This window comes from Aquarana catesbeiana, linkage group LG06 (genome assembly GCF_042186555.1).
Source record: "Aquarana catesbeiana isolate 2022-GZ linkage group LG06, ASM4218655v1, whole genome shotgun sequence".
Taxonomy (NCBI): Eukaryota; Metazoa; Chordata; class Amphibia; order Anura; family Ranidae; genus Aquarana; species Aquarana catesbeiana.
In genome coordinates, this window is record NC_133329.1 from 248578432 (window position 1) to 248606392 (window position 27961).

The following is a 27961-nucleotide window of genomic DNA, read 5'->3' on the forward strand; positions in this document are numbered from 1 at the left end:
GCTTTGGCTTTATAACGAAGGAGGTCCGAAACCTGTCGGCGAAGATGAGCAAGATCGCTTCCCAAAGAGGGAACAGGTGTCTTTTTATGTTGCAGTTCAAGAGCCTGGATGTCAGCTAACAACTTCAGCAGTTGTGCTTTGCGAGCTTTCTTAATACAGGATCCGTGTGTAGCACTAACTCACGGTGGAGCTGCTGGTTTAAGCGGATCTGTTACCTTCACTCTGCTTCCCTCTGTTTCACCGGCACCGGGTCTAGGGTTCCGTTGAGTTTACTCCTGGACAACACACGCACCAACACTGGAGTACATTTTCAATGCTTTATTAAACAAACGACTTATGAAGTAGCAGGAAAGAGGTAGAAAGGAAACTTGCAGAAGAAACTCAAATATTCTCTGGTAGGGTTCTCTTGACAAAATTTGAAATGCGCTCCCCTCGTGGGACACACTTCTTGCTCGTCTGGATAGGCCTCTCTCACCGGTCTAGCAGCCAGCACGCAGCACGAATCAAAGTCTCTGCCACAGACTTGTTTGGAAACAAAATCCATACGATCCTCTGCCACGGGATGTATAGGTTTTCTGCAGTGAAAAGTCAGTCACAGTGCTTGAACCTTTAAGCCGAGCCGGCAACACTATGCTGTATAGTTACTTTTGGATATGTCCTCCAACCGAGTCACCAGGCCCCTCTATAGACCAGCACGCCACATGATCTCTCCAAGACGGGTCCTCCCCTGGGATCTCCTCGGTTGTCCAGCTTCGTCACACAGGACCGACAGCTCAGGACCCTTCCTCGGCCACGGTGGTAGGCTCCAGACAAGCCTCTGGACCCACCCCTGCGCCGCTGTATCGTGGGCCTCCCGAACGGAGGACCACGAGGTAGCTCCTTAACGCATACCTGTCGGCCAGGAGGGCCAGCAGGTGGCTGTAAAACGAACCCCAAAATATGGCGTCTGTCCCATAAATACCCTCGCCCAGAATGCAACTCGGAGGACCACCTCCACCGAGCGTGTCTCGGGGACAGAGGAGCATCCATACGCTTCAACATGCTGTCTTTCCAACCCTGACCAGTGGCAACAGCGACACCCACCGGTCAGCACGGAAACACACACAACGTCAGCCAAGCTGGAACAGAGGCAAACTTTAACCTACCTAACGCACAATTTACTAAATTTACCTAACATGTGGTAGATTGCAAATCTACCAGCGCTACACGTGTTTGATCAAGATCCCATGGATGACAGCTTTGTGAGTCTCCCACACCATACCAGGGTCGCTATTTGGTGTGTCACTCGCTGAAAGTATGCCGTGAGTTCTTTTGAGACATCCGCTAGAACTTCGGGCGTCTGCAGCAGACTTTCATTCAAGCGTCAGCACCATTTTGGGGAGCAAGTTAAAGAAGACAGGGATAGATGCAACATAATCAGTGCATGATCTGACCAGGTTATGTGTCCTATAGAAATATCCAAAACAGAAGAGAGGAGTTGGTGAGGGATCAAAAAGAGGTCAATATGAGAATACAATTGGTGGGGGGAAGAAAAGAAAGTGTAGTCCCGTTCCGTGCCAGGCATCGACCAACTGTAGGTCATGTAGAGTTTGCAGGATACGTTTCCTGGAGCCAAGAGGAACAGAGGAAGCAACAGAAGAGGCGTCCACTTCAGGATCCAAAGAAACATTACATTCTTCCCCTAGGATCAATTTACCTTCTGCAAACTCCACAAGCTTTGAGAGGGTTTTACAAAGGAAAGCAACTTGGTGAACATTCGGTGCATATATGGTAGCCAACGTCACTTTAATGCCGCCAATGTGGCCTTTCAGAAACAGGTAATGACCACCTGTATCAGAGCATTTGTCCGAGAGAGACCAGGAGATATGACTTGAAATCAGTATAGAAACACACTTGGATTTTGCTTCCTGGTTAGAGGCATGATATGCACAGGGGAAGAACCTGTTCTGAAGGAAAGGAAGTCTGCCTGCCTTAAAATTAGTTTCTTGCACAAACGCTACAGTATATCTGTATGAGAGCGTTTGAGATCATTAAGAAGCATCCTCTGCTTCTCGGGAACATTTAGTCACTTTGTGTTTAGAGAAGGGATGCACACCACATCCATCACACCTGGACAAAGGGGGGGAGTGAAAAAAAAAGGGGGGGGGGAGTGAAAAAGGAAAAAGAAAGAGAAAAACAAAAGGGAGAAGAAAGAGAAAGAACTTGGCAAAAGTAGTCTAATAAGACAAAAAGAAAAAGGCACTCATTACTGAACACTCTGGTCCACGTGAGTGCAGGAATATGTGGGGGAGTGGTTGGAAAGAGCCAAAGAGCAGGACTCATTGCCAGAGCTCTTCAGCAATTACATTTTCAATAGACTAGCATTAGAAAACTTATCAATAAAAAACAGAGAGAAGGCAAACAACAAATACTCTTATAAGAATAAATCTCCAGGGGGGCCAGAATAAAGATGCCCCAACAAAATACCTCCCAACCAGGTGCAGAAGTGGGGTGCCCAAAGACCTGTGGAACCTCACACATCAGCTTTAATGTCTTGGGCAAATACGACAGTGTAAAGTCCCTTAAGGGTCCACGCCTCTCATCCTGGAATCAGGCTATGTCATAATATCCAGAGGCTGCTAGTGAGGTGCCCCAGCCCCAGCCATGCATTCTGAGTGGAGAACACACCCCTCCTGGAGATCCAGCCACTATTAATCATATCCATCCCCCTCTCCCTCCGCCCCGCCATAAAACTGAGTGGTACGCACACTTGGCATGCCGGTGTAAATGAGTGGGAGGAAGGGAAAGTGGTAGGGGCCACAGCATCCCCCCAAGAGGGACGATGTGCCGTAGAGACAGGAGCAGGCCGCATGTACCCCAGGAGTGAGCAACCCCCAAGAATGCGCGCTCTATATCAGATGTAACACACAGAAGATGTAACATATGTTCAGGCAGTACTACCTTACTATAAACAAGAAAAACAACAGTTATATAAAAGGAGGGAGGGAGACCAGGGCCGGTGGGAGTTAACCGCCTTGTTGGTTTCAGTAGGGGTTGCAGCTAGTTCGGACTTGGGAAAGCGTCAGTCTCCAGGAAGGCAAATAGGTCTTGTTAGGATGAAAGAGAACAAAAGAGAGAACCCTCCATAAAAATCAATTTCACCTACCTCCCACGCTTTGGGGAGGATGAGATCTTTATGTGAATTACCGGGGCAGGCAGCATATGATATCTTTGGGTCTGTTAGGGTCCATTGAGCAGGGTCCTAGAGCTCTGTGCACCCCACCAAACTCTAGGTCCTCGGGAGGTATTGAAGTAGCAAGTTACTGGCATATCCCCAGGACCATAGGTTGTAAGGACTTTTGTCCTGTAGCCTTTGGGAGTCCCCGTAGCCGCAGTTGTTACGGCGGCTCTGATCCTCGAGCTCCTCCAGGTGCAGCTGTATGGATGTGACATGGGCAGCCTGTGATGTCTGGGCTCGTTCTAACTGTGAGATGCAGTTCTCCAAGGAGGTCAAGGATGCTTCACCTGTTGAAATTCTGTCCGAGAGCTGCTGTACTTCAGCCTGGACTGCGTGCAAGTCTCTTCGATGTGCCTCCTCCAGTCAAAGGACTAGTGCTTCCATGTCAGTCTTTGTTGGAAGAGCTTGAAGAAGGGCCCTGAGGTCTGGGTCTCCCAGCACAGAGGGCGAGGTAGCAGATGGTCTTGGAGAGTTCAGTGGACGAGAAACCAGGGCATCTGGGAAGCCAGATAAAGACTCCGGATGCAGCCAAAAAGGTAGGAGAAACAGGAGGGGCACGCCACGTGGATGTAGAGGAGTGCGAACCAAGGAAGAAATGCTGAATCTCAGACCGGGGAGAGGCTTTTTGGAGACTTCACCTTCCTCCGCTTTGCTGAACTCATTCTGAGAGGTATAGCTGCATAGAAAGGACTAAAATGCTGAAGAGATGGCTGGAGCTCTAGCAATACACAACTGTCACTGCCGCCATGTCCAGACCATGCCCCCGTTCTGGGCTTTTTTCCAGCCAGAAAACGCCCCTGCCTAAAACTGCTGATAACAGCCTATGTGTGCATTGACACATATGATAACATGCTGTGGAGTTTATTGGCTGCAGAAAAAAACATCTGAAGCTAAAAACAGCTGCTGTAAAAATGTTCAGTGTGCATGAGGCCTTAGAAGAAAGGTAAAAACAACTGAGTAAAGGGTAGGAAGGTAATAAACCATATTTAAGAAGGAGGAAGAAGAAGAGAAAATAACACTGGAGGGGGGTAGGGTGAGGAGACCAGGGGATTGAAGGATTTTAGGGATTGTGATTTCTCCTCCGCTCCAGTATTTAGTGACATTCGGGGAAAGAAGATTGTAATATTGTTGAGTAAATTGAAAATTGTGCCAGTAAAACCATGTTTTACGACACCGCTCTTCTTTGCATTTCAAAGCTGCTCGGATCTATCTGTTGTATTTCATTAACCACAGGGATTTGCTGACCAGGGATATATTTTACTAATCATAAAGTGTATATAAAAGTCAAGACAACTTAAAAGAACATCCACACCACTACTGGCACCCTTCAGTTTTAAAACTCTATGAGGAATCTGTGTTTTCTTGATATCCTTTAAAGGAAATGTTGAACTCCACATGTGTCAAGGCTTTTAACAAGTTTGGCCATTAAAATGCATATGTGACTTTATCATATAATGAAGAATAAACAGAACTTACCAGCAGCATGAAATGGAGTTCTTTGAGTAACTGAGTCATGCACAGTAATGGAAGCTCCCTGACTAATAAGAACTTCAACACACTCTGTGTGCCCTTTAAAAGAAGCAAGATCCAGTGGTGTTCGTCCTTTTTCATCTTTAATATCAACATCTGCATAATTGTTAAGCAGTATTTCTAAAGCTTGATGATGTCCATTGTATGCCTAAATAGAGATAATAGAAATACTAATAAAATGCGTTGAGAAATAATCTGCTAACAAAATAAATTAGTGGTTCTCAAATGTTTGTTGTTATGCCACCCCCCCCCCCCCCCCTTCAAAGCAACTGAAGCATATGCACTGACACAATTCATTTAGCACACTGGCAGGCTGCACTTATAATATGTCTGCTCTCTGCACACTGTAAGTACCTCATTTGGAATTTAACCTCAACACCCCTCCATATGGCACCTAGCAATTTACATAGCACACTGAAAGACTGTTGAGCTAGCAGAATTGTACCCTTGTACAAAGAGTGGACATATACAGAGTAGCTTGGCAATGTGCTATATGCATACCTCCCAACTGTCCCTAATTTGGAGTGTCTTTGCCTCTTTTGGAACAAAGTACCTTTGTCACTCTTTCCTCCTCATTTGTCTGTCAAACGCTACTGTATTTTGACAGCGGGGACTTCCCACTGTCAGAATACACTGATCAACACTGCAGCAGTGCTGATCAAACAAAAGTTTTCCAACAGCCCCATTTGATAGGAGTAGATCATTAAATCGACTCCTCCTAAATGGGAACAGCCATAGATGGACTGAAATTCAGCCAGTTCAGCAGGGGTTCGATTCATCCATGTCCAGTTTTAATTACCTTCAAAGAATAAATCCTTGCTGAGGAAAACAAACAAGCACATTGCAAGGATTTTAACAAAATGTGATGCAGAATCCTACCTGTTTTTGCTCTGAAGAAAAAGCTGTTTAATTATGTAATTGTGCATACTGATTCTGAATGGAAGTGACTTTATCATTATGAATCAGCTGGTGTACGTGTATTGTTCTTTTGATGTCACCGAAAATTATTTTTTTTTGTAGAGGATGCCTAAAATTGAACTTGCATCTTAGTGTAGATATCTGAGAGAATTAGTGAAAAAGTCACACAAGCAGGAAATTCAATTTCTTAGGAAATTATGTACGTCAACTGTGTACAGACGGCCCCTAGGCTGCCATACTGTATTGAATTTTACATAAAATTACAATGTTGCAGATTAAAAAGGAAAGGTAATTTTTAATACCATTCTATTACAATATGGCTTGTGTAGCAAATGTATATATATATATATTTTTTTTTAATTTGCTACTTGATAAAAAGACGTTTAAAGATAGTTAGCAAAAGGATTTCTTGACATTCAGGTTGAGAATTTTGCGCTATCATATTTCTGTTATTGCAATACATACACGGATTCATAGATTCTCCCTCCAGTGGCTATCTGTATTTCACTTCTGTCACGCTCCTTATCAACAGCTGCTAAAGTAAAATCTAAGTTATTTACACTACCCTTCACTAAAGCTCACTACACATGTTACAATCGGATCTCTATAGATCTACCAAGAACTGTGTATGCAAAGGCCTGCCTGAGTGGATACAAATTGACTGCATAGTTAGGTAGGTCCTTGTAAGGGGGGTTGTGAATGGCTATGTAGAGGTGCCAGGGGCACAAGTCCGTGCCTCGCTTCTTCTCTTCCAGGACAACTACCCACCTGCTTAAGGCTTTAACCCTCTGCCATCTTGTGCCCTCTCCATGCTAGGGGCCTGCTCACAACATTTCTGGCCATTAACCTTTATATGCCAAAAGAAGGAATGTCGACACATAAATAGTATTGCTGCACTTTGCTGGTGGTAGTTGAAAGATGGCAAATACGATCACATCACACTGACATACTATCCAGAGTCACTTGACAGTACATTGCCAGTCATATGTAGTGGACCATCTGCAGCAATCACATGTGAAAGTATCCACCAGCACATATAGCAAGCCATCTTCCCTAACTCAATCTCCCTCCACCTGTGTCATTAGTACTCAATCAGAGGTTCTGGGTCACCTTAGGCTGTTTGTGTCCACTCACTGTTCCTTGCTGATAGTTCCTCTGAGATAGGATAAAGGCAGACACCTCTAGCTGGATACACCTCTCCCAGTTCCTTTAGGGGGAAAGCCTCACTCAAGGAAATGCCTGCCCTGGCCCATAAGGCCTTTTGCAACCCGCCCTAGCCTCCACCACCATAAGGGTAAGGAAGTCTACAGCTGGCGCCTCTGGGTGCAGGTCTCTCTGCCCTCCAGCCCTGTCCAGGGCCTCCAATTGCTGACTACATCTGCCGAATAGTCGGGTCTCAGGCTCCCATGCCCCAACTGCATTAAGGCTCTTCCCAATCGATCTTATATATGGGCACTGACTCACCCATGACATCACTACAGGAGGGCTTTAACAAAAAGGGACCTAGCACCTGATTACACTATTCTTTGTTACCAGCACTATTCTGGTACAGAGCCACCTAGTGACAGACTAGCTAACTGCAACTGCTTATATCCTTTTACTTTAGAGGTTTGGTAAATCTAAAGGAGACTGTATAAAGATTCTAAGATTGTGACTAGTATGGTGAGCTTATGAGAGAATGTTAATGCGCAACCACTGTGCATCACTACTAGGGAAGAATGAAAGCCTGTAAAATGGAACACATTAATAATATCTACTGTTATGGATTATCATATTACTGTTAAGCTGATAACATTTACAAGCATATCCAAAAAATATTACAAGTACTAGAGATGCACCAAATGGAAATTTTGGTGCCGAAACCAAAAATCCAGGATGCACTTGGCCGAAAACCGAAAATGACAGTTTTAAACAAATATATACTTTCTTTTATATAATTGTATTGTATTTGACTTTTTAATTAATATCATGAATTTAAATAAATATGAATGTATCGTCGGCCATTATTGGCACCTTTAGTGCTAGAAAAACTCAAGAAAAAATGCATCCCTTTAAATTCCATGTATGTCTTTACATTGGTCCGTTGCGCTTCAGTTGTGATGTTAAAAATCTTGCTTGCTGCATTCTTGGTCAGTTAAAAAAAAACACAGCACCAAAAATGCGCCTCCTCATTGAAATGCATTGAAAACGTAGCAAGAAAGCATCAATAACGCACCCGTGTTACGTTTTTAGATTCGATCTTTGAGTCACATGACCCATAAGCACAGAAAAATCATGGTGAAATCGAGGTAAAATTGCAGCAAAATCGTGTGGATTTGGTGCAATTATCGGCACCTTTTTCTCTATCGGCAAAATCCCAAAAACACAATTTTCGGGCGCCGGAATTTCGGTGATTTGGAATGAGTTTTGGTGATATCAATACTGTGATGCTCAATGTTCTCCCTGCTGGAGGCTCTGCGATGAAGAAGCAAAGCCCCACCTCTACCAAAAAGGCTGCCTACACACAGTAAAAGTGCAGAACAAAGCATGGTGAGTCAGGAAAGGAGAAATGTTAGCCAAAGAGGACCACAGGCAATACTGTTGAGTAGTGATTTGCCCTCTACCTGCCTTTTATGGGTACAGTTTCTGCAGGCTTAGTTCTACTTTAAGGTTCCCTTTTAGGTAAAAAACCTCATACAATCATTAAAGTAGACATTTAAAATACATACCGCCAAGTGTAAAGGGCTTTTCGTAGTTGGAGGGTTTGCAACATCAGTGAGATCTTCAGTTCTTTTTAGCAGCTAAGTAGAAAGGTTTGTGTTCATTTTGTAAAATGTCTTAAATTATTAAACGCAGAGCTACACACAAAACATAAACAAACATAAAAATGTCTGAATGTCTGATTATCTCATACAGCATTTCTTCCATGGGGCAACTGATATTAGACAGGTTACCCGGCGGGTAACATAAGTTAAATAAGTTAAAAGCTGCTGCAGACAGTTGACTGTATGAGCTCATATCTTTCAAGTTACAGTATGGCTCTCCAGCGCCACCTGGAGCCCTCTCAAAATACAAATACAGTAAAACTTTGGATTGAGAGTAACTTAGTCTCAGAGTGTTGAGCAATGTGACAAGTGATGTCTTGATATACAAGTAGCATCATGTCACAACTGAGTATAAAAGAGAAGAGAGGCGCCTCTAAGTGTAGAAGTATGGTTACATTTAATGAAGGTACAACATTTAGCAACTCACATGGTTGATGATTAAAACAGGCACATCTAAGTATGCAGGTAAAGCTGTCCACATAGACCATCCTCTGCACCGCCATCAACTTCATCCCTTCCACGCTGTGCTCCACGAGTGCTTCAAGCCCCGCTTTTGGATCTTTCTACTGCAGGGTAGTCTTCCTGTTCATGATTACAGATTGACAGTGGAGAGAGCTGGCGGTGCAGAGGATGGTCTATGTTTTATGTGGACAGCTTTAACTTGGATGCCTGCATACGTAGATGTGCCTCTTTTAATCATCAATGTGAGTTGCTAAATGTTGTACCTTCATTAAATGTAACCAGAATGCTACACTTAGAGGTGCCTCTCTTCTCTTTTATACTCTGTAGCTCCTGCTGGATTTTGCTTCTAATCCCCTTCTGGAGGCTGCAATTTGTGGTTGGGCATTTTATGGTTACACAACCTATTACATTGCTATAATCTTTTTATATAGACTATAAACTGAAGGACTTATGAATAAATGGTTGTGAAACAAATCATCTGAGTTTCCATTATTTCTTATGGGGAAATTCGCTTTGATATACAGTGCCTTAAAAAAGTATTCATACCCCTTGAAATTTTGCACATTTTGTCATGTTACAACCAAAAACTTAAATGTATTTCATTGGGATTTTATGTGATAGACACACACTAAGTGGCACATAATTGTGAAGTGGAAGGAAAATGATAAATGGTTTTCAAAATAGTTTTACAAATAAATATGTGAAAAGTGTGGTGTGCATTTGTATTCAGTCAATACTTTGTGGAACCACCTTTCCCTGCAATTACAGCTGCTAGTCTTTTTGGAGATGTCTCTACCAGCTTTGCACATCTGGAGAGCAACATTTTTGCCTATTGTTTTTTGTACAATAGCTCAAGCTCTCTCAAGTTGGATGGAGAGTGTCTGTGAACAGCAATTTTTTAGGTCTGGACTTTGACTGGGCCATTCTAACACATGAATATGCTTTGATTTAAACCATTTCATTGTAGCTCTAGCTGTATATTTAGGGTTGTTGTCCTGGTGGAAGGTTAACCTCCGCTCCAGTCTCAAGTCTTCTGCAGACTCTAACAGGTTTTTTTCTAAAATTGCCCTGTATTTGGCTCCATCCATCTTCTCTTTTTTCTTCCAATATTCAGATGATGGATTGAACAGTGCTGCGTGAGATGTTCAAAGCTTGGGATATGTTTTTATAACCTAACTCTGCTTTAAACTTCTCCACAACTTTATCCCTGACCTAACTGGTGTGTTCTTTGGCCTTCATGATGCTGTTTGTTCACTAAGACCCCTTTCACACTGAGCCGCCCCAGGCGTCAGCGGTAAAGCGGCACTATTTTTAGCGCTGCTTTACCGTCGTTTTAGCGGCGCTATTCGGCCGCTAGCGGGGTGGTTTTAACCCCCCCGATAGTGGCTGTAAAAGGGTTAAATCCGCCCGCTTTGCCGGCAGTATGGCGGTGCTGCCCTGTTGTTTTCAATGGGCTGGAGCAGTTCATCGCTCCTCCACCGCTGCACAGAAGCTGCTGGCAGGACTTTTTGTGATGCCCTGCCAGCTGAGGCTTTTTTCAGGCGCTATGCAGGCTATTTTTAGCGCTGTAGCGCCTGAAAAACACCTCCAGTGTGAAAGGGGTCTTAGATCCTCTAACAAACCTCTGAGGGCTTCAAGGAACAGCTGTATTTATACTGAAAATAAATTAGACACAGGTGGACTCTATTTAATAATTAGGTGACTTCTGAAGGCAATTGGTTCCACTAGATGTTAGTTAGGGGTATCAGAGTAAAGGGGGCTGAATACAAATGCACACCGCACTTTTCAGGTATTTATTTGTAAAAAATTTTGAAAACCTTTATCATTTTCTTTCAACTTCACAATTATGTGCCACTTTGTGTCGGTCTCATAAAATCCCAATATAATACATTTAAGTTTTTGGTTGTAACATGACAAAATGTGGGAAGTTTCAAAGGGTATGAAGACTTTTTCAAGCCACTGTATGAGTCTTCTGGATTACAAGCATGTTTCCAGAATGAATTATGCTCGCAATCCAAGGTTTTACTTGTACTGACTTAATCAAAGTCTGTATTTGCATAGTGAGCTGCACACCCCCAAGTGGCAAATCCTAAGCTTGCAGATAGGTGACTCAAGCACAAGCTTTGCATTGTGGGATGAAGGGTTAAGGATGTGCCCCAACTCCACTATGGGAAACTGGAGACACTCTGGGAGAGGCCCAGGCAGTCTGGGACAGGCAAAGTGTTACACAGAAGGTATATGATGACTTTATTGAAGTCATCTTTTCCACAATATCACTTATATTATATTTAGTACCCTAAAGCTGAAGTTTAGTTAAAAAAAAAAAAAAAAAAAAATTTACAGCTTGTAATGAAGTATCTTCCACCATTGCAGGCTGCCGGATTCTGTAGAAATATTCACTGCTGTCTTGCCCTATTCTCCTTCTGCTGATAACATTCTGACGCTGTGGGGGTTAATAGATTTGGGTCTCTGGGCTCAGCTTCACTAAGAATAATAGGACAAGGACACGCCCCCTCCTGTTCTCTACTCTATTGAGAAAAGTTCTGATTCCACCACCTGTAACACCATCTATGAATGGGGACAAAATCCTGTGACTATTCAGATTTTCCCCCATTCACAAATCATGTTACAGGCTTTGTAATCAGTGAAATCATTTTTCTAAAAAGAAGGAGAGGGAGGGAGTGGGCGTGTTCCTGTCTGCTTATCTTTTTTGCAGCTGACCTTGGAAACCTGAGGCTGTTAACCCCCACAGTGACCCCCACAGTGCTGGAAGTTCAGCACCAGGAAGAGGACAGGGCAGGCCCGCAGTGAAGATTTCTACAGAATCCAGCAGCCAGTGTATTGTGGGACATTACAGGTAAGTATTGTAACTAAAGCTGTAGTGTAAATGCTTTTTTTTTTTTTATTGTTTTACTAAACTTCAGCTTTACTATATAAAACCACATTTTGAAAGAAATATACGGTGGCAAGAAAAAGTATGTGAACCCCTTAAAATTAACCGTTTTTTTTTTTGCCCTAATTTGAAATAAAATGTGATCTGATCCTTATCTAAGTCACATCAATAGACAAACACAATATGCTTAAAGTGATTGTAAAAGCTTGTTTTTTTTTTTTTTTTTTTTTTTATTAAAATAACAAATATGTTATACTTACCTGCTCTGTGCAATGGTTTTGCACAGAGCATCCTCAATTCTCCCCTTCTCGGTTCCCCCCACCAGTGCTTCCTGCTCCTCTTCCTCTGATGAGTGCCCATTTAAAGTGGATGTAAACCTGAAATTTTTTTTTTTTTTATGTCATAATGTAGATTTCCTATCATTTGAGCCCAGTCTTGCCAAAAAGAGCTAATCCAGCTCTGAGCAATCCTCTTTTATTGTTCAGTGAGATAAAACTTAACAGAGAAAAACGTTGTCAAATCCTCTCCCTTGCTGTGAGTGACAGGTGATTTACATGCACTAGCCTAAGACATGCATTATTTTTTAATTCCCTCCCCCACTCCTTTCTTCAGCAGCTCTGCAAGGATTGGCTGTTCCACACCTCAGCATGATTGGGCATGCTGAAGTCATGTGGTTACTTTCCTGTCTTTTCACTGGATGTTAGAGATCATAGCAGAAGTTCAGTGTAAGGAATACACAGGAGAAAATGCATATTGACAAGAAGAGTGTAGAGGTGGGCGGGGAGTCTACTGACATCACAACTCCACCCACCGAGCTCCAGACAACAGACCCACCCACAGAATCTGCAGTTTTTTGGGTCTAATAACAGACAGAGGGGAGACATTTGACAGGTAAAGATACATGCAGGAGGCATGTATATCCTTATAGATAACCCCTATGGCAGTAGTTTAGAAAGGATGACATTGGGTTTACATCCACTTTAAGGCACTTGCTATGGGGGCACTCGTGTATGTTGGCTCCCAATGCTGTATCTAAGCCAATGAGGATAGAGAAAGCAGAGAGAGCTTTGGGTTTCATGCACATCGCTGGATCATCAAGCTCAAGTATGTATTTGCGGGGCTGCAGGGAGAGCAGCGTGCGGAAGCTTTTTTACCTTCTGTCTTTACAACCACTTTAGGCTGATAACACACAATTCTAATTTCTCATGTTTTTATTGAACACACTCATTAAACATTCACTAGAAAAAATAAGTGAATCCTTGGAGTTCATAGCTGCTTGAACCTCCTTTGGCAGCAATGACTTCAAGTAAACACTTTCGCTAGTTCTGGATCGGACCTGTACAATGTTCAGGAGGAATTTTTGACTATTCCTCTTTACAAAACTTCACCTCAGACACATTTGTAGAATGTCTGGTGTGAACAGCTCTTTTGAGGTCATTTCACAGCATCTTTATGGGGTTAAGATCTGAACTCTGACTGGACCACTCTGAAAAGGCACATTTTATTTTTCTGAAGCCATTCTGTGGTGGATTTACTTTAATGCATAGGGTCATTGTCCTGCTGCATCACCCAACTTCTACTAAGCTGGAGGACAGCCACCCTGACATTATCCTGTAGAATATTTTGGTACACTTGTGAATTCATTTGGATAATGTTGATACTGGTAACTGAGGGGTAAATGCACGTACTCTGGAGACTGATCATTATTAGGAAAATGCTCACAAACTGAATGCATACTTATAAACCAGAGTTTAGTGTCACTTTAACAATGTTACAATGAATTCAGTTTGTGTATTAGGCTGTGACTGTATCATACTGTATACTTACATATTCTAAGCCTTCTCTGAGACCATAGGCAGTAGCATAATGGATAGCAAATGCTCACACATTGGAGATTAGGCCCTGAAAGGTTAATGCACATTCTCTGGTGGCTGATTACTGAGGGGTTAATGCTTATTAAATGGAGACTGATCTCAGAGGGGTTAATGCACATACTCTGGGGGCTGGCCACCAAAGAGTTGATTCTTACACTGAGAGATCAAATGCATATAGATTTGCTGTTATGAAAACTGACTAGTGAGCTTGGTGTAGTTGAAGGACCATTTCACTGCTAGAAATAGATAAGAAGAGTGTATGTGCTAGGAAGAGGATACAGGAGAAAGACCAATGTGTGCCCTGAAGGTGGAATCTCATGTGTGTTCATGTAAATTCAGAATATGAGGCAAAATTCCCCAGTGAGAAATTTAAATTAACAATCCAGCTTTAATACTCAATTAAGTAATATGATACACTGTAAAATATCATACCAATAAACCCTCATAAACTTTAAAAAAAAGCTTTCAATAAAATTGCCAAAATCTATTTGTACGGTGATGCTTTAACAATCTAAACTAATGCCTGCAACCTAATGCAACGTTTACTGTATATGTGGGTCTTTTGGATTTTCAATAATGGTTAAAGCTATCTGTAGGGAGGGGGCGTCAGTAGAATGTGTTATTGTTCTGACTAATTTACTTTTTGTGTGTAAATTTCAGCTTGGGCTATTGATCTCTTCTAAACTAGTTTTCCTTTAACAAGCAAATGAGGAGATCCTAGAGAAAAAGAAAAGTAGCCAAGTGCTCCATTTGCTGGCTGCAGAGAATGCAGACCATTTACGTATATGAAATCATTTATGTTTAAAGTGGTTCTAAGGGTAGAAGGTTCTTTTACCATTAAGGGAAAAAATATTCTGTGTGCAGCTCCCCCCCCCCCTCCCCCCGTGTACATATCTGAGCCTGATCTCAATCCAACGATGTGCACGAGAGCAGAGGCTCTTGCAGCTGTTCCCCTCCTCACTGGCTTAGAGACAGCAGCGGGAGCCATTGGTTCCTGCTGCTTTCCAGCACAGCCAGTAAGGAGGGAGCGGGGAACAGGGCCGAGCCATGCTCTGTGTGCGTGAGCAGGGCTCAGGAGTGAGCACGCACGAGCGCCCCCATAGCAAGTGGCTTACTATGGGGGCACTCTGCAGGGGGGAGGAGCCAGGAGCGTTGGCAGGGGACCACAGTAGAGGAGGATCAGAGCTGCTCTGTGCAAAACCACTGCACAGAGCAGGTAAGTATGACATGTTTGTTATTTTAATAAAATAAAAAAAATCAAGCATTTACAATCACTTTAAATTTAGCACTGACTGGACAAAAAATACGTTCATTAGGATGGAAAAGTCACTTACAAGTCTAGATACCTGAACATACTTGACATTGATTCAGCCACAAGTCAGTTCAATAAAATCTATTTGAACCTATTACCATTGATTTGTTTTAGCATGAGAAAATGTTGTATATTTAAAGTGACACTAAACGATATCCTTATTCTCCAAAAAATAATACATCCATATCCATTGCTTAACAGACCTGTTCTCTATTTTTCAATATATTTTTTCCTACTGTGTTTTTCTGTCTCCTTGTAACACCTTCCATTAGCTCCCAAACCTTTCCTTTTCCCTTCACTTGTTTGTTTGCAATGATCACTGCATGTTAATTGTGGCCATGCGCACTTCTCTATGCACATTACAAATTCCATAGTCCATCTCAGGAGCAAGCAAGAAAGGGTGGCTACATTTCTGCAAACAGTGGGACCATGGCAAATGAATGTAGCCACCCTCTAACAGGAAGCAGCATTAAAAAGGAATTTGGAGATGATGCTGAGAGCAATGGAAGGAACTTTTTTTGAGTTATGAATGCATACTTATAAACCAGAGTTTAGTGTCACTTTAACAATGTTACAGTTAATTCGGTTTGTGTATTAAGCTGTGACTGTATCATACTGTATACTTACATATTCCAAGCCTTCTCTGTGACCATAGGCAGCGGCATAATGGATGGCACTATAGCCCGCTTTGTCACAAATTGATGGGTCGGCTTTGTTCTCAAGCAGATATTGCAAGCACCTGTTTATAAATATTATTATTGCCATGAAAAATGTAAGCAATGTCTGTAGCATCAATTAGAATATTCTTATTCATAAACATTTAATAAGAAGTGCAAATTCCAAAGTCTTGGTGCAATGTGCAGTAGTTAAAGAACTGTGGTCACTAGTAGCAGATTGCTTTTTTATTTATGCCAGATGTTTTTTAGCTTTATTTGTTGTATTGTACAAGGTGAACAACAAAGTTTTACGCATAGAAAGGCTAACGCATTCGTGAAAAAGAACTGATAAAAAAGTAAGAACAGAGAGAAATTAGGAAGATTTAGGGATATTTTTTTTATTGGCCTCGGCTTGTTATCCACCACCACCAATAAAAATGTGGTGCTGCTCAAAGCTCAATAGTACATCATGTATTTTGGTGATAACTAGGGTACAGCTAGCCAAATAAATGGTTTGCAAAATAAATAATAAAATTATTTGTTTTATGTAAAGTCACAATAGACCATGTCTTAATACTACTGCCTTAGGGCCGGTTCACACTGGTGCGATGTCAGAGATCGGATGTGATTCGCACTGCAGTGAAAATCACATGCGATCTCTGTGCGATGCGATTTCAGCCATAAAGATCGTATGGCTGAATTCGCATCAAATTTGCACAGGACCCTTTTTTATGTCCGCAGCAGAATCGGATCGCATGGGTGTTCACACCCATGCAATTCGATTCCTGTCCGAGTTTGCAGATCGCACTGCGATATGCGAACTGATTCGGGGGTGTCATTATCCTTTACCTGACACTCCCAGCCGTTTGCATAGGGCAGTGTGAAATGTCGCCGGGAAACATGCGATTCGGGAACCCGCAGTGGATTTGCAGGGTTCCCGCATCTCAGCAGTGTGAACCGGCCTGTGTAGTTGCCATGCAGCTTTATTAGTTCACAGATAGCCAAATTCATATTTTGTGAAATAATTCAAAAACTATTTTTCAACTGCCTTCTCTTGCAGTAACTCCCACTCATCAGCAGCAACAGTTGATCACTGTCCTCTGAACACCGCTTGGGGAGTCAAACACTGATATACCATATTGCACACTATCGGTAAGCTGTTGGTGTTTTTCCCACAGGTAACCAATCTCTGTTTCTCTGTTTGCCACTTACAGGTGGACAGTGTGGTCAGAGAAAAAAGCCTGAATACTGTCACCAACCTGGGAAATCTGCCTGCTTTGATGAAGTTACAAATCTGAAGGTCTAAAAGTTTTTGATGAACTATTTGGGCTATAGCCAAGAATGTTTGCTACCACTTTTGCAGCTCTAACACACTAACAATAGCTTAATACTGGGCCCCCAAAGACAGCATGGCCTACACTCTATGTTACAGACAAAACTCACCACCTAATAATGCAGGGGAAAAAGAACAAGAACAGCTTCTGTTTTAATATGTTTATTGAATTTTTGGGTAAACAAGGGAATTATAACAAGCTCGTTAATCGCCCACGCAGGGGCTAGAGACAGAGCCGATCTACCCTATATGCTCACTACGCAAGCTGCGTAGGGCCCCTCAAATTACTTGAGGCCCCGCCTCCCCCTCACGTAATAGCGCGTCAATTAATGTTTACAACATCCAGTGGTGGAACTTTAGGGGTCGCTGCAGTTGCATTTGCGACTGGGCCCTTCCGTTATACCGCTATGGGGGGCCCCCAAGCAGGGCTGGACTGGGACACACATGTGGCCCTGGAATTCAACCAGACTGGCCCACTTTAATTTTGAGTGTCCCTATCAGCACCCCCTTACATCAAAGTGTCCCCATCAGCACCCCCTTACATCAAAGTGTCCCCATCAGCACCCCCTTACATCAAAGTGTCTCCATCAGCACCCCCTTACATCAAAGTGTCCCCATCAGCACCCCCCTTCACATCAGAGTATCCTCAAGAGCACCCCCTTACATCAGAGTGTCCCCATCAGCACCCACTTACATCAGAGTGTCCCCCCCTCTCATCCCCCTCCCATGTGTACTCACAGTTCTGAAGGGAGCCTCTCGTTCCTCTCTCCAGTCATGTGATAAGTGACAAGTGATAAGGGGAGAGAGGAAGGGAAATCTGCCGGCTGTCTATCTCCCCCTGCAGGCTGGAGGGAGCAGAAAGCCTAATCATCTCTCCAGCAAGTGTAGGCAGCTGCTCCTTGGTGACAGGAGTGAAATCACGATCACTCACTGTCAGTGAGGAGTGGCTCCAGGACTGTGCCTGACTGGCCCACTGAGCCATCGGCCCACCGGGAAACTCCCTGTAGTTCCAATGGCCAGTACATGCCTGCCCCCAAGACCCAGCATCCCCCCCTGCACCTCTGGCTGGCCGTTTAGAGTGCAGTGGGGAGAGGTGGGAGGAGGTGGAAGGCGGCGATCGGCAACTCTATGGTGCCTGTGTGGGCGGCGGGATCTCCCTGGGGCTTGTAGTACTCTCTCTCGAGTGTCAGTGTATACAGTGAAGAGGAGAAGGGAGGGGCCTCTGACCCGGGCAGGTATCAGTTTCACTTCCACTCTGCTTGAACACTGTTGCTGATGCCCGGGTCAGAGGCCCCTCCCCTCTCCGCTGTATACATTCTGAGATAGAACTACTAGCCCCAGGGAGATCCCCCTGCCTGTGGACACCACAGAGCTGCCGATCGCCGCCTCCCACCTCCACCAGCCAGGTACAGGAGAACCTCTGTAAGGGGGGGAGTCAGCTGTTTGGGGACCCTGATGTAAGAGGGGGGGCTTTCTGGGGACACTAATGTAAGGAAGGGGCCCTCTAGGGACACTGATGTAAGGACGGGCCCTCTGGGGACACTGATGTAAGAGGGGCGCCTCTGGGGACACTAATGTAAGAGAGGGGGCTCTCTGGGGACACTAATGTAAGGATGGGGCCCTCTGGGGACACTAATGTAAGAGGGGGGCCCTCTGGGGACACTAATGTAAGAGGGGGGCTCTCTGGGGACACTAATGTAAGGACGGGGCCCTCTGGGGACACTGATGTAAGAGGGGGCCCTCTGGGGATACTGATGTAAGGGGGGCCCTCTGGGGAAACTGATGTAAGAGGGGGGCTCTCTGGGGACCCTGTGTAAGGAGGGGCTCTCTGGGGACCCTGTATAAGGAGGGGCTCTCTGGGGACCCTGTGTAAGGAGGGGCTCTCTGGGGACACTAATGTAAGAGGGAAGGCTCTCTAGGGACACTAATGTAAGGTCAGGCTCTCTTGGGACCCTGGTGTAAGGGGGGGCTCTCTGGGGACCCTGGTGTAAGGGGGGGCTCTCTGGGGACCCTGGTGTAAGAGGGGGCTCTCTGGGGACCCTGGTGTAAGGAGGGGCTCTCTGAGGACCCTGAAGGAGGGAGGATGTTACTGGGAGCACTGAAGTGTCAGGTGTGACTGTGTGGCAATGGCAAATGGTTTACATAGCTCACGGCATCACTGGTCAGGTAGAAGGCCCCTTAGCAGAATTTTGCTTAGGGCCCCAGGAAAGTCAGGATCGGTACTGGGTAGAGACATGTAAAAATTACCATTGATCAATATTGTTCACAATTATCCTATGACAGTGAAAATAGGGGATGGTATCAAAAAAGATTGCTGCATAAAATGCACAAGAACAGCTTCTAAGTCTGTTCTAACTTGCTGTTGTGTTTTTGTTGTTGGGGACTGGTGGCTATAGTAAGGAAACTGTGCTGGAGGAAGTGGAGTGGTTCTGGAGGGCCATCATCTGTGTTATACAGGTGGGAGGGAGGAGAAGAGAAGGTACTATAATCCCTATTTTAACTGCATGTCAAAAGTAAATTGCAGCAATGTTATGCATAAGGCCTTCTCTTGTTGCGTGCAATTTATTTTGCTGATTGCCTAAACAGGAATCTGAAAACATTTAGGAATAAACCAGTAATTACTGGAAAAGATATGGCCATACTGCAGATACAGCTTTGTGAAGATGAAACTGACCCCTGTTCTTCAGTACTAGCCAGTAGAGGCAGCTTGAGATGCTGGCAGCGCTTGGAAAGGATGGATTATATGTACTCATAATAGAGTGACAGGAGTACAGGGAAAGTGACATAATATATAGTTATTATAGACTGTGAGTGAGGTAGTTTTGAACCAGTAAAAGGGATCTAACATTACAAAACAGATAGCCTACCTAGTAGTACAATTAAGGACAGGTGGGTTTGTCCAGAAAAAATGTCTTCACCCAAATAGGGGTCCTGCCCCAAGCATGTGCTGCTGCGGCAGCTTGTTTATGTGTCCAAGCCTGTCTGTGCCTGAATATACAGGAATCTGAATCACATTGGAAAGAGACTAGGATTGAGAAAAACCTAGCCAAAAGGCTAAAAATTGCTTATTGTTTACAGTATACTAGGCATTTTTTCCAATTTCAGCCACTTCAGCAAAAATGTCTGAATGGATCAAGGGGTATAGCTCCCAACTGTTCCTGATTTCAAGGGACTGTCCCTGATTTATCTATCTTTATTTATTTATTACAGATACTTATATAGCGCTGTCAATTTACACAGCACTTTACCTAAATATTGTACATTCACATTTGGAACAAAGTCCCTCTGTCCCTCTTTCCTCCTCATTTGTCCCTCATTTTGGTCTGATCTTTACAGTTGCATATAAAATGCATAATATACCTTTCAAAAAGTTTTTCACAGTGCTAAACATTTCATCCAATTTCCAAATTGCTGCATTTGTAAATTTCAAAAGCCAGTATACAGGAATAGTAGTGGTAAAAAAAAGCACTTGTGCGTTTAACTAATCTTATTTTTTATAATTCTCCTTTAAAGGTGGGTGAAGTCAGGTGATCTATGTTCTGTGCCACCTGGACCCCTGTCTGGGTGGTCGTGTGTCGTACGCCCCAGGCTGCTAGGCTGGAGATTGGGCCGATCCCGGGGGCATCTGGCTGCTAGGCTGTGTGAGGGCCTATCCAGAAGTGAGAGTGCAGCACAGGGTTGGGACTGCGGCTTGCAGCCCAACCAGAAGTGACGGTTCTGCCGGCTGGAGAACCTGTCAGTGGTCGGAGGTAGAAGGGAAGCTGTTGCCACGAAGGGTCCAACCACCTTTATCAGGGACCATAGTGAGTAACTGAAGCAAGTACCGGAACCATATTCTCACTGAAAGGGGCATGGTGGAGAATCGTGAAACTTCATGCAGTGATCAAGTCAAGGACCCAATCAGCGGAGGAGACGCTTGCAGAGCAGCCTTGTGTGTCAAGCCAGGGACTGAGCCGGTTAGCAGGGGTGAAGCTTGAGGAGTATCTGGAGTGCCAAGCTAGGGACCCAGCAGAGAAACAGGGGTGAGGCTTGAGGGGGATACCACCGCAAACTTGGAGGAGCTCAAGGGATTCAGAGTCAGTGAATCAGAGGGTCTAGTGAGAGACCAGGAGCTCAATATTGAAGAACTACAAGGAGTGTTGCCATAGGAGACAGCATCCCTGCATGTGCAGAAGTGATGCCTTGCTGGGGCCTTTCCCTGCACGGCTGTCCTCTTATTGAAGTCTCGGAGTCTGCCAATTGGATCTTTAACTACTCAAGAGTGTCCTGGCCCTAACCCTCTTTCCCCAAAAATACAAAAAAGGACTGTCAAAAGAAATAAAACCTCTTTTACATCCAAGAAGTGTCTGGTGCCCAATGACTTTCACCATCTTTGCTCCCACTATGGCTCACAACCCACTACATATTGAAGGATATCAGCTATCTTTGGCCTTGGGGGTCCTCATTAGAATGGACGAGGCCGGAGACTTTGCTACACTAGTAAACAACATACTTATGCCATCTGGATAGGTGGTGGAAGATTCCTTCTATATGTAGAATTTGGGAATGCTAAGTAAGTTTTTCTTCCCCCTCTTTATTTCATCCTGCTGCACCTTACTTATGTATATACACTCCTTTTATGGAGTAATTATGGCCATCTCTTTCCATTTCTTTAGCTTTATGCTTATATTAAACTACGTGGGGTTTTAGACCATCTGGCTTATCCTGTTGCTCTGGTACCTGTCTGGGGAGATCCAATATGTATGCATGTGTATTCACATTCAGGCAAGGAGTATTACACCACCTGTGATATATATAGTACACGCCTCCCATATGCGATGAAAAGATATATTGAAATATGATATGTGTTTGTTCCAATACAGTGAGATTTGTCTCTATCTACATCATCCCTTCGTGTGTCCTGATGAAATGAACCAGCAAAACGCGTTGACGCACAGGGGCTCACTCACCTGATATGGTGTAACAAACATCTTACAGTTTACTTGGTCACTGTTGCCCAAATATTACGCATATGTGATTACATGTTTTTAACTTCTATGTGCTGTCTTTTCCAGTTTTTATGTATGTACTATTAAAATATATATTTTTATAAAATGTATGTGGTCCAAATTGCCTTTAAAGTTCGAATCTTTAATTGTTTTCTTTCCATTGGTAGTATGCTACCATGATCCGTTAAAATTTCCACAAAATTGGCAAAGGCTTTTTCACATCCAAGGTTGTGAAAAGAACAAGGAAACAAATAAACCTAGTCAACCAAGAACCTAGAGACAGCCATATGTTACTGGCTCCATGTACACTGTCAAGTGTGGGTATGGGTCAAGAGCTCCATCATGTAGCAGGCTAACAAATCTGTAGTAAGTGCTTTAATATCTCTTGATAAATAATGGTACTGTCTTATTGCATAGCATGGACAACTTACTTGGCTGCTTCTTTTTCTTTTACTGGAGAGGATAAATCTGCTTCTTCTGTATTTTCATGTCCTCTTCCCACAATCATTCTTCTCCTTGAAAACAATAAATGTGTTATATTATATAATTGGCATACCTTTCCATGTTACACTCCAGGTATTTACCAAGGAGAAACAAAGATTCAGGATAGTACTGGGGATTTACAAGATTCTTTGATAATTTGTAAAGCCAATGTCTGTAATATGATCGTGTAGATTCTTTCAGAATTTTAATGTAGTCTTCACGGTCACAGGGATACGCCAAAGCTACTACACTCTAATGCATGAAACGGCCTTGGTAAATCCTTCCTTTTCTAACCTCTCTCACCCAATTATTATGTTATGATTATCCAAATGCATTTACTGTACATATTTAGTCATATAGGTCATAAAATCCTCTTTAACATTAACCATTTTATAAAAATAATTCCGTATAGGTAGATTGGTCCTTTAAATATTGAATAGCTTCATGAACCCCAGTGAAAAAAATGCAGTTGTGGCTCTGAACTGTACATACTGTAATCCTGCATCTCTGAATGCAGTGGTGTAATAGTGGTTTCTCCTGGAAAGCATGCAGGCAACATGTGAAATGTAAAGATACACTTTAGTGTATTTACAGTTTTAGATATACTATATATGCAGGAGTGTTTAGCTTAATGTAAAAAAATTCTTCTCGGGTTTATTGTTAACATTTTAAAGATTAACTCCAGCAAAAGAAAAAACTTTCCTTAAAGTGGAGCTGTCCCTGCAATGCAAGGTTTAAATGCTTATTTCAATTGGATCTTGCCAGACAGCGCTCTGCCATGCTCTAGCGGTGGACTGTTCCTCAGCAACCGCAAGAGTGCAGGAGGGAAGAGGCTGCTGGGACAGGCCTAGCAGGATGGAGTAGCCTGTGGGAGCAGAGGATTGGGTAAGTAAAACTGTCCTTCTAACTCCCCTAGATATAATTAAGCATTCAACTGTTGCAGTGCTCAGCCCCACAGCAAGAGAGGGTCTTCATTTTTTTTTAGCTTGAAACAACTGAAAAAGTAGTCATCTGTCTATTTCAATTTGTACAGGGGGGCATTCACATTTGCTAATTATATGTGCAGATCTCTGGTTTCTGCTTAGTAGTTTGATACAGAAAAGGCTTTACTACTTTTTTGTCCCACTGCAAGTCTGACCTAACTGATAGGAGTAGGCTGTCAATAAGGCTAAGTGGGCTGATCTAAAGAATTGTTAAAATGGGATTTTAATGAAAATCTTTGATCTACACATAGCCAACAAGAGAAACATTTACAAATTGTATATAAAATAATTAAAATATGGAACCATAAGCATGTAAAAATGTGAAAGACATACAGAAGATTACTTTCAGATGTACATTCAGTGTACAATAACTCAAAGTTTACTGAAAAAACACTATCCTGGGGTCAACATGGTAGCATACATGTTGTCTAATGATGACCATAAATGTCTCCATCAGACAAAATACCCTCATTCTCTCTTTTATCCTCAACATTCTCACAGACTAAGATTTTTACCAATCATTTCTCTTACCTACTGCTGATAATGGCGCAGTCTCTCCTGGATGAAGTCTTAGTCCTTAGGTTTTTGCAGTTGTAGCTTTTTTTTCATTTTTTGTGCCTGCTGTATGCCCCTTTTCTGCCTGTTCATCTGTCTCCCTTTTATGATCCCCTTTTTTCATCATCTACTTCCCCACTCCTTCTCTTCATCTGCTCCTCTGCCTGATCTCTGCAGCATGCATTACTTTCAGGTTAAGGCCCCTCCTGCCTGTGAGGTCATTATGCTGGATGGGCTTAGGGCCATGGCAGCCATCTTGTGGATGATTAAGGTTGCCTGGCTATGGCTGCCCAATAAGATGGGGAAGCCTGCTCTAATAAGGCAACGTCACTAGTGTATTTAAAGCCTGTCAGCAGAATGGACAGGTCAGGCTGTTGTTGTAGGCTCTTTTCAAGGCTTTCCTTATAATTTCTGGTATGTTCTATATGTATAAATACATATGTTCCCTGCAAGCCTCACTTGTGTTTTTTTCTGAGCTCCTATATTTTACCTTTATTAGTTACATGATAAGTACACTGTCTGAAAAAGAACCTCACACTGTTACGTAAGAGTATGGTTCTGGCTGTTTAGTATTTCCTAGAACCAGAAGAGTGCCTTGATTTGCTGCATCCTGTCTGTTTGCAGCCCTGCTCATAACTCTTCAAACAAAAGATCCATAGATAATTACCGATGACCCAGATGCCATGATCACTCATCTTCAAAACTGCACAATTCTCAAGCCATTGCACAAGTTCCTCTACCAGGTGTCGTTCACCTCCCTTCCCAAGGGGTTCCAATTATGGAAAATGCTTGGTATGTGGGGCTACTCTCCTGCTTGACAAACTAATGTGCCCCTCCTAATTTGCATATACAGCTGAAAGCAAAAATGCTGAATGAAAGAAATTATGTCTGTCATGTGACAAGTATTACAGGAATCCATGGCTGGCCTGGCAGCCCAAATTTAGCAGCCAACGGCACCACTGTTACAACTTGTCACAAGTCAAGAATCGTAATTTAAGCTTTCAGTTGTCAGCTTTAACATCAGAGGAAATACCACCAGCCCAGCCTCAATTTGTCTCTGGCGAGGAGCAACTGGAGAAGGATGACAGTGAGGAGCGAGACTTAAGTCTTTCAATATTTGACCTGGGCCCAAAAGCCATATATTGGCCATTAAGGAGGCCATTAAATAAGAAGAGCCTCAGAGGTCTCTCCAGCAAGCCACCTAATATTATCCACAGCTAGAGAAACAATTAGCAGCTTTTCCATTTATGACAAAAATTAAGGCACACTTTTAGGAAGAATGGAATATTCAAACAGCATACTCTTCCCAGCATCTAATTTCTTGAAGCTTTTGGGTAGCACTCTTCCTGCTTTCCAAGTGTAAATGGGCCCAGTGGCATCTGAGTCCTTTTTAGAGGGGTTTCCTAGCCCAGTGGGATAGAGCTTTTCTCCATCAGCTCAATAGGATGGCCCCACTAAGTGCAAAGGATCTCTGGTGGCAGATGATCCCCATAAATCTCAGTAGCTGCCACCTTTTTGGTCCCATGTGGCTTGAGAAGCCCTGAGGATCTTTTCCCTGAATCATCAGGTGAAAGCAGTCCTTCTTCAGATGTGCAATTGAGTGGCAGTGTCTTTTGTTCAGCCAGAGTTTGTGCATGGAGGTGACCCCCACCCTGAAATGAGCAGAGAGAAATATGGAAGACCTAAAGGCAATGAACATCTCGCTCATCTATATTGTCACTTCATAAACGAGTGGTCCTGCAGCACAAAACTCTTCAACCACATCTGCATTCAGTGGGGTAAATCTCAAGCAGTCCTCTTTGCATCCCCTCACAAGAACAAGCTCCTCCAGCTCTTCTACAGGTACCCACGCCAAGCATCTGCAGGAATGGGCAACCTTGTTTTGGATAGCTGGCTCCTATTTGAGCACATGGAAGTTTTGGTAGTTTTCCCATACTTAGTTCTCCTTTCTTGTCCAGCTCAGCATCTGCTTTACAATTTCCCTGGAGATATCTTCAACATAGCTGGTTCAGGGCCAAGCTCTTCACCCCCATCTGGGTCTCTTAAGGCTGTTCTTCCTCAGATGTCCCCCCCCCCCTCAAGGCCCGGTTGACAAGCAAAACCTTTCATCTTTAGGCTGTTCTTCCTCAGAGGTCCCCCCCAGAAGAACAGATTTTCTCAGTGGGATCTATCTCCGCTTCTAATCGTCCTGGCAAGCCCCAGTTTTTCTCCTGTTGAATCTTGCTTTATTCTGAATATGACTTTGAAGACTATTTCCGATAGCAATTACTTTAACTTTGAGAATCACTGATATTCAAGTCATAAGATTTCCTAGGATCCTAGGATTTTTTTTAATAGATACGATGGCTCAGCAACTATCCACAGTTTTTTAGCTAAAGTTCCTTCAAGCTCTCACATTAAGCAAAAAAAGATCCTTCCTACCTTTAGAGACCAATCAGATTCCCGAGGGTTGCATTAATTTGACATAGCAAGATCCCTCTATGCCTATATCAATGCTATGAAGCCTTTCATATTATCAGAAAGACTTTTCATTCTCCCTATGGGTATTAACAAGAGCAAGGAAGCTTTGAAGAAGACCCTGTCTTCTTGGATTGTAAAGCTAATTCACAGAAAATAGAGGGCTCATGGGCGAGATCTCTCTCAAGCGCTAACTGCCCATTTAACCACAGGAAAAACAGCATCATGGACAGCTTTTGTAGGCATTTCTCCTTACTTCTGAGGACATCTGTCATGCTGTTACTTTACACTTTCACACATTTATGTCAGATTACTGCATGGATCTGGCAGCGTGGACATCTATAAAGTTTTGTGCCAGAGCGGTGGCTGCTTTATTCTTCCGTCTCTCATTAAATATACTTTGCATCACACCTTCCCCTGTTGCTAGTTATTTACCACATGTGTATTGGCACCACAAAAACAGCTACAGTATTTGTATCAATACTTATAGTAAATTTCCTTTTCTGGAGCTTAAACACTGCATCATACATTACCCACCCTCTAATTTTGATTCTATGAGAATCAGGGTATTATATCTTGGGGAAACGTTTATAGTCATCATTAACCTTGTGGGTAGTGTGGGGCTGAGCCACTACCATATGTATGCTGCCATGTGTAGGCAGCAGGTAACAAAATTTACGATGAGCATTGATACAAATTTCTGTTATAGTGTCCCTTGGATTTGACCACCTGATGTTGTCAAAAGTTTGCCCACACAAGCCAAACCCCCCCCCCCCAAATATGAAAAACGTAAGTTGTCCAGCTATGTTGTGTGAACTTTTACAAGCAAATTATACCAATCACAGTAAAAAAAATAAAGGCAAGAATAAGTATATATAACACACTTACCAGTGTTGTTTGGATATATACAAATCAGTCTTACACATAGCTTTAAATATGTTACACTTACTTGCGGTCAATATTTGAAGCAGAAGCATAGTGCAAAGATGTCCGGCCCCAAATATCTGCTTCATTCACGTTTGCACCAGAGTTCACCAAAACCTCAATACAGTGGAAGTGGCAGTTAACAGATGCATAATGCAAGGGTGTCCTAAAAATACATATATCATTGTTAAAAGATGCTCCAGGTTTTCAATAATACGTAGCAAGATCATTTTTGACCATGTTGCTGTATTGCCAACCCAACATTGTGCAAATGGGTCTTTTTTAGGATTTGCATAGTAGTCCCATGATGAACACAAATAGATGCTTTTAGATGCCTTACTGAACATGTGTAGCCAGTAATACAGTGTCCATTGAACAGTCACTGACATCAGCAACTTCATAATTGTTCATTAATATGCTGCTTTCTAGACGGTCATTTTGGTGTGACAAAGTACATACTCAGGATTACTGGAAGCTGCATTTCCAAATTTGGTCCCTGCTTACCTACAGCTTCCTTTAATTTCCTTGTGAATGCCCATAACTTAGGGATAGAAGAATAAATGTATATGTAA

The 27961-nt window shown here is 43.1% G+C and overlaps 1 protein-coding gene across 4 annotated transcripts in view; it reads right to left on the bottom strand.

Annotated features, from left to right (window-relative positions):
- Nucleotides 1–27961, bottom strand: part of ANKRD44 (ankyrin repeat domain 44) — a 232672-nt gene that overhangs the window by 67920 nt on the left and 136791 nt on the right. For all 4 annotated transcript variants that reach the window (XM_073633150.1, XM_073633149.1, XM_073633148.1 and 1 more), the window contains exons 14-18: nucleotides 27415–27555; nucleotides 22419–22502; nucleotides 15638–15749; nucleotides 8374–8445; nucleotides 4694–4895 (exon numbers count right to left, since the gene is read on the bottom strand). In XM_073633150.1, the coding sequence (XP_073489251.1) occupies nucleotides 4694–4895; nucleotides 8374–8445; nucleotides 15638–15749; nucleotides 22419–22502; nucleotides 27415–27555 (611 nt within the window). The remainder of the gene's footprint in view (nucleotides 1–4693; nucleotides 4896–8373; nucleotides 8446–15637; nucleotides 15750–22418; nucleotides 22503–27414; nucleotides 27556–27961) is intronic.